Genomic DNA, 11,414 nt, shown 5'->3' on the forward strand with positions numbered 1-11,414 from the left:
TCTTGAATTTGGGCTCTGTACGACCCAATTTACCTATTATAGACGTCAGGTTAGGTAAGATTCGTCTGGAAACAGGACAAATACCTGTTATAGACTTTTTTATATAAAATTGGCCTTTTTTTGTAATAAGCAAAACGATTAAATAATTTTTTTAGATTATTATTTTTTCACTGGTAAACTATTAAAGAGTATAGGACTTATTCCGCCTGAGTCTCCACATTGCCAACTTCGGTGTTTTTATTCTCCATTAACTTCCTTCGAGGTTTTGGTTACAACTTCAGAACAACTGATCCAGTCAGCTTTAATTTTTTTTCCAACTCTGGTGGCCTGGTGGTTAACGCTCTCGCTTCACACGGTGAGGGCCTGGGTTCGATTCCCAGCCAGAGTAGAAACATTGGACGTGTTTCTTTCCACCTGTTGTCTATGTTCCCCATCAGTAAAATGGGTACCTGGGTGTTAGTCGACTGGTGTGGGTCGCATCCTGGGACACTGACCTAAGGAGGCCTGGTCACAGACCGGGCCGCGGGGGCGTTGACCCCCGGAACTCTCTCCAGATAAACTCCAGATAAACATTAGCCAGTACAGGTTCGTGGAACACTTGACAAATGCTGGTTCCTTCCGTTCTGTTTTATATAGACCATTTCCCGAAATTGGTTTCCATGATATAAATTTAGAAGGCCTCTTCTGGCTGCCTTCACAATTTCAACACTGGTGTAGCCTACTTAGAAGGTTAATGGAGTGTGTAGCCGCCATTTTTTCCCTTGATGCAGGTGAGTGGCCCTTGATTCAGGGAACTGGATATATCCTCTCATTGAATCGAATCTGAATACCTCCCATTCCACTGTATGACCCCTACTGGTTTAGCGTTTCCTCTTGATAATAAGCAGTCTCTAATGGTCGATTTATCTTAGGAAATTTGATAAAAGATTTTAGATTCTTTGAAGTTACTGGATAATGTATCTCCTGATAAGCTTTAAACTTTTAGTGATGTTTTCCTTAAGTTGAAGCCTAGATTAAACTTCAAGTATTGTTCAGCCGCTTGTTAGTCTTACCAACTGAAAACTTTGGATTGGTTTTGGTCTCTATAGGTTTCACTTTTCCTATAGATGAATCTGGGAAAATTTGAATGTTTTCATGAAATATTTTCTGAATGCTTCATCTGATTGGCTTCACTCTTCAACACTGATAACTTGACAGTGCAAATACAGAGTGGTTTTAAATTTGATGGCCTAGTATATGTTAGGATATTGGTCTCTCAGAGACAAAAAAAAATGCATCATCAGTTTGGCTTCAAAGCTGGTGTTACTTAGTGCAAGATTGCAGTTAGTGTTTAGCTGTGTATTTTCTAATTTGCCATATTAATTGAAGAAATTTGGATATTAATCTTCGTCCACTAGACTTCGAGAAAGCCATTGACAAAATGCCCATGCACTTAGCCCCAGGCCCAGACTCGTGGAACTCTGTATTGCTCTAAGTATGCTATGGAGAAGGAGCACTGACACTTGTGAGATTCCAATTACTAAAAACAACGGATATAGCCCCACTCCATAAAGGTGGCAGCAAAGCAATAGCTAAGAACTCTAGACCAATAGCTTTAACGTCCAACATTAAAATCTTTGAAAGAGTTCTAAGAATCAGCATTGCAAACCACTTGAACTCTCAACAATTGCACAGTCCAGGGAAACATGGGTTCAGAGCAGGCCCCTCCTGCCTCTCACAACTGCTAGACCACTATGATATGGTCCTAGATGCACTGGAAAACAAACAGAATGCAGATGTAGTATACACAGATTTTGCAAAAGCATTTGACATGTACGATCATGGTGTAACAGCACACAAAATGTGTGCTAAATGGATAACTGGCAAAGTGGGGAGATGGATCTTCAACTTTCTAACCAATCGAACACAGAGTATTGGTAAACAGAGTTAAATCGGAAGCTGCCTTAGCGAAGAACTCTGTTCCACAAGGCACAGTACTCGCCCCCATCCTGTTCCTCATCTTCATATCAGACTTAGAAATGTAAACCATAGTAGCACCGTATCATCCTTTGAGAGATATACTATGATCTGCAATAGACTGTCATCCATTGAGGACACGGTAAATCTCCAGGAAGATATAAACCAAGTTTTCCTGTGGGCAACGGAGAAAATATGATGTTCAATGAAGACAAACTCCAACTACTCCGTTATAGAAAACTGGAGGAAATAATAGCTAGGACTGAGTATACTACAAACTCTAATCACACAATAGAGCGGAAAAGTAATGAGAAGTACCTGGGTGTGGTAATGTCTGAGGATCTCACCTTCAAGGACCACAACAATGCCACTATCACATCTGCGAGGAAAATGATAGGATGGATAATGAGAACATTCAAGACAAAAGATGTCAAGCCACTGACGATCCTTTTTAAGTCACTTCTTCTCTCTAGGCTGAAATATTTCTGTACATTAACATCTCCATTCAAGGCAGGTGAAATTGCAGTACTAGAGAATGTACAGAGAACCTTTACTGCACATACAAGTTCCATCAAACACCTTAACTACTGGGGATGCTTGGAAGCACTTGACTTGTACTCACTGGAGCGCAGGTGAGAGATACATCATAATCTGTACCTGGAAAATCCTAGAGGGACTGGTCCCTAATCTGCACATTGAAATCACTCCCTACGAAAACAAAAGACTTGGCGTACCCACAGTGAAAAGCAGGGGCACTATTAGCACACTAAGAGAAAACTCAATAAGTGTCCGGTGCCCAAAACTGTTCAACAGCCTCCCACCAGCCATAAGGGAAATTACCAATAAACCCCTGGTTGTCTTCAAGAGGGAACTGAACAGATACCTAAAGTCAGTACCGGATCAGCCAGGCTGTGGTTCGTACGTTGGACTACGTGCGGCCATAGATCTAAATGAGCTGTGAAAACGTGCATTTATATTACTTTTTATAACTTGTACGAACTGTATCACTGTAGATAATAAGAGCATTTCACCCCTCCATGGAAGATTGTTCATTTAATATCACATACCTGCAAGTCCCTCCCAAGAAATCACTTGTATACGCAACTGCTCAAGAAGAAATTTCTTTTGTAGCTGGTAGTAATAATTTATCACAAGCTATAAACACTGATGGATGTAAGCAGGAGTCTGGCAGGGCTGCATCTGCTCTTGTTGCACCTCCCTAGTTAAGAATGATAGCAACCTTGTTCAGATAGGCATAAGAATTAACGACTGGGCTTCTATAATGCAAACTAAATTGTCATCCTGGTGACTAAAGCTAACTTATGACACTGAACTAGACTCTATGAGTGTTACTAATTCTGTGTCTACACTGAAGGCTCTTGATACGCATAATGACCTTGACAACATGCTCATTGCAGAGGCTAGGTACAGATACTCAAAAAATTCGAAAAAAGGGAATTAATGTACAATTGTCATGGATTCCATCACACACTGAATTTTTCCTTCATGATAACGTTGATGTGTTAACCAAGAAGAGTACTCAGAAGGAGAATGTAGGGTATAACTTAGGTATATCTGTGTCCAGCATTAGGAATAATATTAGAGAAGTATATAATGAAAATGATTGTTATAGGAATTCAGTTAGAAGCCTGAGTAGATCTATAACCCACTATGATAACATGAACGTAGATAAGTACGGTTTATGAAGCAACTTGCAATGTGAACAGACTGATGTTGTAGTGGCCAGGCTTTAGGCTTGGTTATAAGTACTTCTGGCAGTTTGGGAGACAGATGATGATCACAAAGTAAATGCAAAGGATGTGACCAGCCCTGTAGTCCCTATCTTGAATACTGTGTGCTTAATTGTCCACTTATTGATGACTATATAGATAGTATAATAACCTATGCGACATGTCAGGATATCTCATTAGTGAAAATAAGATACCAGATATACTAAGCAAATTTCCTAAATTTGCTTGTAACAGATAAGTGAACTGTAGAGGTAACTCCAGATGTACTCCTGAAGTGGTCAGGCTAATGGACTGATTATATCGTCTCTACATCTCTGTTGTTTCTTCCAACTTTTCTATACCCTACTGGAGAAGTCTACTGTGTATGCGAAACGTTTCGGAATAAAGATACCTAACTGCTGGAAATGTGTCTTACCAACGGGAGGTTGGTAAGACACATGTTTAATTAAGATTGTTTCTTGTATGGAAGGTTTACACTTTTTCTAAAAGTTGTAAGTGCATTTAAGTCTTGCTAAAAGGCTTGTACTGTTTGTGTTTTATAGGGTAACGTAGTTAGACGTGTATTGGATGATATATTTATGTGTTAGAGGATAAAATACTTAGAAGTGTTGCGTATGATCAGATGGATTCGTGTTTGTGTTAGAGGATGAGGTAAAGTTCTGTGTTGTCATGCTGATGTTATGTTGTTTCTTTCAGAGTATTGTGGAGCGGCGGCTGAGGTCAGGATGGCAGCCGTGTGCGCCCGCTGATGTCGCAGGATGGCGGCAGCCAAGGCGGGGGCGGCGCGGGCGGCTGTGGGGGGTCGGGCACCGCCAGCAGCCCCCAGGATAGTGCCATCACTCTCTCCGTGCCCCGCCCCGACCACCAGCGCACCACCAACCTCTACGTTGATACCCCATTCAAGCACCGGGTGGCACCCCGTGCCCGCCACGGCCACCACCACGCCTCCACACCTTCCCGCGTCCACCTTGATCTGGCTCTTGTGCACGGCGCCCCTGCCCGCTCTAGCGGCAAGCGGCCCTCCAAGCTCACACCCACCGCCCATACCAGCGTGACCACGGCGCCCGTCAAGGGCAGCAGGAGCGGCAGCTCAATGCTACAGCAGCAACAGCAACAGCCGGCCGGCAGCCGCACCCCAGTCATTAGTAAACAGCCGACGGCCATCACCTTTACTAAGGGTGGGCGGGAGGACGCTGATGGGGAGAGTATCATCTGTTCGTGGTGTGGGCGGTGTAGGTGTGAGGCGTGCACCAGGCCGCGCCCACCGCCCGCAGCCTGGCTCTGCCGCAACAAGTGCCTCTGCTCACCCGCAGCCGCAGTCGACTATGCGTCGTGCCTGTGCTGCGTGAAGGGCATTCTATACCACTGCGGGAAAGATGGCGAGGCCGGTCTTGCCGCAGCGGCAGACCAGCCATGCTCATGCGGTGGCGGGCAGGCTGCGGCAGGGTGGGTATGCTTGGCACTAGCCTCCATCCCGCTGCCCTGCCTCCTCTGCTACTGGCCGCTGACAGGGGCACGGCGGCTGCTGGAGCTGAGCTATCAGCGGTGCACCAGCCACGGCTGCCGCTGCCCGCAAGGCCGCAGCCCACAAGGCCGCAGCCCGCGGCTCCATCCACCGCCACCCCTACCACCACCAGAAAAGCGGCCGCTGCATGACGGTGCGTGAGGTGGCCTCCCCCCCCCCCCATCTGCTGCACAGGCTGCCCCACTGCCCATGGTGGGCGGCCCGGGCCACCCTATGAAGCTTTAATACCCCCCAGGGTGGCCGGCCGGCCCGGGTCGCCCCCACCCCCACACAGCCACCAGGAGGGCAGCATCAGGGGGGGGCGCGTTGCTGGTGCTGGTGGCGTGGGCGCGCGCCCTCCCCCTAGTCAAGGGCGCCGCGGGCAACATTCAGGGATCACGGGCGTGCGGGCGGGGTGGTAGCTACCACCCACACATCATTAATTTATTCAACGGTTCATCATGGTGTTACTCGTGGGTGGAGGCATGTTGGAATGGCAGCGCCGCCCACAGTGGGCGGGGGAGGGCGTCACACACACTACTATTACTGCTACTACCACTCCAGGACGCCCTTCGTTTCCACGCCCACTAGCGCCACTGCTGGTGTGGGCGCTACACCCCCGACCAGGGCCCCGGGTCGCCCCCTTTTCCTGGGCGGCTCTACCAGGGGTAACTACAAGGGACTGGCCACGCCAGTATCTTCAAGTGGGCCCCCACAACCTTCTAGTGGACCACCCCCACAATATTCTGGTGGACCACCCCCACTACCTTCTAGTGGACCACACACAGTACCTTCTAGTGGGCCGCACAGTACCTTCTAGTGGGCCGCACAGTACCTTCTAGTGGACCACCCCCCAGTACCTTCTTGTGGACCACACAGTACCTTCTAGTGGACCACCCCCCAGTACCTTCTTGTGGACCACACAGTACCTTCTAGTGGACCACCCCCAGTACCTTCTAGTCGATCAGTTTATGTTATTGCGAGGATGTTATTGTGGCGAAAATCAGGCCCGATCTGGCTCTTCCTTTTCCCTAATTCCCTTGTGTGAAGTGACTAGAGGAGGGGAGTCTACTCTCCTGGCTCCCTCCTTCCCCTCCCCCGAGAATCCTCAGTGACTCGTGGAGGGAGTATACCCTTCTTCCCTCCCTCCAGTGACTAGTGCGCCAAAACAGGAGTCGAGCATGAGGGAACGTCAGCTAATATGAGGCTGTGTGTCTGCCTGTCGTTAATAATGTGTGATTGAGGGACCTCATCCTGGCTTCCAATGAATGGAAACGTGTACCATAGGAGGAGAGCTAGTGGTATTACGGACATAAGTCACTACTACTGGGTGTTACGGACACACATCACTGCTGGGTGAAACTCTGGATGTTATAAGGACCCTTTTTTTTTTAGGAGGTGGAAGGTGAGAAGCGGAGAAGGATGGTGAACACTCACCATTTTTATTCCTGCCTCACATAAAGTTGTGGCCAGCACAACACCCTCTTCACCCTCCCCACTCACAAGTGGACCTCAGCACAGACAACACAATTACCATACACTAGCAAAATGCCATGAGAAAGTTCCCTTCATAAAATAATTATTTGTTCACTAGTGTGCTTATGAAAGAATATAAATTCAAGGATATATATATATATATATATATATATATATATATATATATATATATATATATATATATATATATATATATATATATATATATATATATATATAAATTTATGCAATGTAACCATAATGAAAAAAAATATATTCCAGCTTCTTTTGTGAATTCTCAAGTAACATTAATAATAATAAGACAACAGAAAAATTACAAACCTGAGATATGACCTCACATGTGCCTGGAAAAAGTCTTTAAACAAAAATAACAGCAACGTAAATGTAGCATTAGAACTTGGCAAGAGTCTTATGCTCTATTCAAGTGAGAGATTTTAAATTCCCCATTGATTTTCAAAAGACCAAAACAGTTGTTTTAAGCAGTTCCATGGTTTAACGATATATAACAGAATCAAGCTTCATGAATCACTGATTGCAATTTGAATATAAGTTCAGTACTGTATAAATTAGATTAATTTATAAAGAACAGAATTTGTGAAGATTATAAGCTATGTTGACAAAATTTTCCTTTACTTGACATCACTCATAACTTACCTGACCTTTGACCTGACTAAAAACTTCATCTTTTATTGTCTTATTAATTTTAATGTTCTTTGATAGTGTGAGAAATCGTGACTGCACTTGAAATATTATTTTTCACTTTGGTTATATTGCATGTTAAGATTTCACCTGTGATCATATATATATATATATATATATATATATATATATATATATATATATATATATATATATATATATATATATATATATATATATATAAATTTGTGATGTATGCATTGAGGGACATCTATATTTTAAAAATAAGAAAATGAATGTATTCCAGAGAACAGATACTTAGATTTTTTTTTGTACTGGGTGTTCAGGTTGGCAGGAGAGAGGGCAGGTTGCTGCATGTGATAGGGGCAGGTGACGGCAGCTTGCCAGGGGCTGAGGGCAGTTGGACGTGCACTCTCGTAAAGGACACCCCCCCCCCTTCCCCCTACTTCCCCGAGTCGTCAACAGGGACGTGGTAGACCTTGCTGTAGTGGTGGTGGTGGTGGTGTGAATCAGTGTCAAGTGTAGCAGCGCTGTAGGTACCTACCCTCCCCTCGCCTGATTCATCTTGGAGCAGCGAGTGATGCGTGATGCATCAGATCATGTCAATCTTGCTCAAAATGCAATGCATCTTGAGTTAGAATCAAGACTCGGTTGTCTTTTGTTTGGAGGTAACGGAGAGATACTGAGGCTACATAGATCTTGTTTTCCCACATTCACCCTACCTTCTCTTGTCACAAATTAAACGTCATCAGACCTGTGTATGCGCGCGCGTACACATACACATAATTGTGTGTGTACGCATGTACGTGAGTACACACACACACACACACACACACACACACACACACACACGTCAGTATCAGTTTAAGGATTCCACTTTTTATTTAATTTTCTATAACAAGACAGAACACCATAATCCAGCAATGGCAGTTATTTCTTGTTCAAACTGTTATATATTGAAATATTAAGACTAATATAATGTATGGGTTAATATGGTTGCCGGACCCAGGAGCATGTAGTACTATGACTGAGCATACCAACACATGATACACAAAGATAAACCATGACGAGTGATTCTTTTCATGTCTTTTTACCACATAGTTCACAACTTTAGTGACCAAGACGAGTGTCAGACATATTAGGTGAAGCGAAGTCAGCGGCTAATTGTTAGTCGCTTAACTCAGGTTAGAAGCTAATCTGACATGGAAGAAAATTTATAACAGTTTCATGTTGTGCTAATATGTTAGTGTTTAGTACAGTAGTGTACACTTTAAACTGTCAATTATCACCTAACTAAGTGGAGCCCCTTAAACTAAATGATGAAACACACACACACACACACACACACACACACACACACACACACACATATATATATATATATATATATATATATATATATATATATATATATATATATATATATATATATATATATATATATATATATATATATATTACTCAGTGGCCACTTTATTAGATACATATGTATTCGTGCACGTTAATTGATGCAGATATCTATCAGCCAATCACGTGGCAGCACTTCAATGTCTAGAAGCATACAGACCTGATCAGGAAGTTGTGTTGTTATTAAGAACAAACTTCAGGAACAAGAGGCATTATACCATGACTGGTACAGTACACGAATAACCCGCACATAGAAAAAATCTTATGATCTTTCGGTTCGGCTTGACCCATTGATTTGTCAATGGGTCAGGTCGGACCGAAACGTTCATCATAAATTTCTTTCTCCTTTGTGCGGGTTATGTAAGAAACATCAGAATGGGGTAGAAATGTGATCCAAGTGACTCTGACCTTGGAATAATCATTGATGCTGGATGAGGCTGTTTGAGCATCTCAGACACTGCTGATTTGTGATCTTCATACAGAGTCTCGAGAGTTTACAGAGAATGGCGTAGAAAACAAAACATCCAATGAGAGCCAGTTATGTAAATGAACACGCCTTGATAATGAAGAGAGGTCAGATGAGAATGGCCAGACTGGTTCGTGCTGACAGGAAAGTGACACTAACTGAAAAGACCATGTGTCACAACAGGGGTATGTAGAAGAGCATCCCCAAACGCACATGACGAACCGTGAAGTGGATAGTATGCAGCACCAGAAGACCACACCGGGTTCCACTCCTGCCAGTTAATTAAGGAAACTGAGGCCTCGGTGTCCACTTGCTCACCAGAACTGGACAGTTAAAGACTAGGGACAACTTCGCTGCAAATTCTGCTGCAACGTGCAAATTATAGGGTGATAATTTGGCTCAAACCTACAGGATATGGTGGAAAGGGAGATTCACAACATGAATGATCCAGATGACAAATCTGAAGCAACTGTGTGACGCTGTCAACATGGACCAGGATTTCTAAGGAATGTTTCCTGAACCTTCTTGAATTCAGGCTGTTTTAAAGGCATATGGGGGCCTACCCAGTACTAGAAGGCTGTATCTAATAGTGACCACCGAGTGTGTGTGTGTGCATGTATATATATATAATATATATATATATATATATATATATATATATATATATATATATATATACATATATATATATATCGTGCCGAATAAACAGAGTTTGGCCTAAACAGCAAGGGTCACTTCTGCCGAGTAAGTAAGGAGAGTGAAAATTTCTTGATGCAATATGTGAAAATCAACCTGAACATAACGAATATATATATATATATATATATATATATATATATAAATATATATATATATATATATATATATATATATATATATATATATATATATATATATATATATATATATATATATATATATATATATATATCACTGATTTTTAGTAATAATAAATCACTCTAATCTGATCTGTGATATATTAAGTAGAATTTGGCTAGAAAAAATTACGTTAAGTTAGGTTACACGAGGTTTGGGAGTCAGGTTTGGTGCCAAATTGTATTCAATAAAAAATATATCAACCCATAAAAAGAGAATTTGAGTAAAGTTCAATATTTAAGGAAGTTCAGCCTAACTGAACAATTCGGCTTATTAGGCACTATATATATATATATATATATATATATATATATATATATATATATATATATATATATATATATATATATATATTATATATATTATATAAATATATTATATATATATATTATATATATTATATATATATATTATATATATATATGATATATATTATATATATATATGATATATATGATATATATATATGATATATATATATATATAAGATATATGATATATATATATATATATTATATATATTTATATATATATATACTCTAAGTGCACGTGCGCTCGTATTCACTCACTATGTCTCATTGCATATTTTTATATGTTTACGTGTTAATATTCTTTGTTTTGGTCAATGCGGGACTCATGGACCCCTCCCCTTCCACCATTCCCTCTCATCCACCCCCCACCCCCCCTCCCAAAGCAAAGGAACCAACCACACCTCCCCTTATATCCCGCCTAAAAGGAGGGTGACCTGTCCCCCATCCCTCCCTCTCCGCCTCCAGGGACTTCGACTCCCACTCTTCAGAACAATAATAGCCCTTTGTTAGGGGGAGGGGTAAGTCGGGCCTTTTTTTCGCCTCAGTTGCTTTGTTGAATACAGATTTATTGGACAAAACTGTTTTAATGTGAAGTTACTGTACAGAGTTGTCTACGGAGAGAGAGAGAGAGAGAGAGAGTTATTATTATTGGTGTATAATTCTTCTTGTATAACTGCTTTGTATGTTTGGAAGACTATATTGGCAGTTATTGTATGTATGTAAATAATGATTATTGAAATAATAACGATAAAAGAAACTATGAATATTTGTTTTGGTGAATTATCCTTGCAAATTATCCCTGCAAAGCTAGATTATCCTTGGAAACCCTGTAGATTATTCCTGCAAAGCTAGATTCTCCTTGGAAACGCCTGTGGATTATTCCTGCATAGCTAGATTATCCTTGGAACACCTGTAGATTATTCCTGCAAAGCTAGATTATCCTTGGAACACCTGTAGATTATTCCTGCAAAGGTAGATTATCCTTG

General features: G+C 41.8%; 1 protein-coding gene across 2 annotated transcripts in view; it reads left to right on the forward strand.

The window, feature by feature from the left end:
* The window catches only part of LOC128692644 (protein sprouty-like), a 123,397-nt gene extending 116,506 nt beyond the window's left edge, over positions 1 to 6,891 (forward strand). For both annotated transcript variants that reach the window (XM_070079976.1, XM_053781885.2), the window contains exon 2: positions 4,404 to 6,891. In XM_070079976.1, coding sequence (XP_069936077.1) covers positions 4,456 to 5,373 — 918 coding nt within the window. In that variant the 5' untranslated portion in view covers positions 4,404 to 4,455 and the 3' untranslated portion in view covers positions 5,374 to 6,891. The remainder of the gene's footprint in view (positions 1 to 4,403) is intronic.
* Positions 6,892 to 11,414: the final 4,523 nt, after the last annotated feature.

The sequence above is a fragment of the Cherax quadricarinatus genome, chromosome 6, assembly GCF_038502225.1.
Source record: "Cherax quadricarinatus isolate ZL_2023a chromosome 6, ASM3850222v1, whole genome shotgun sequence".
In the NCBI taxonomy this organism is placed as follows: Eukaryota; Metazoa; Arthropoda; class Malacostraca; order Decapoda; family Parastacidae; genus Cherax; species Cherax quadricarinatus.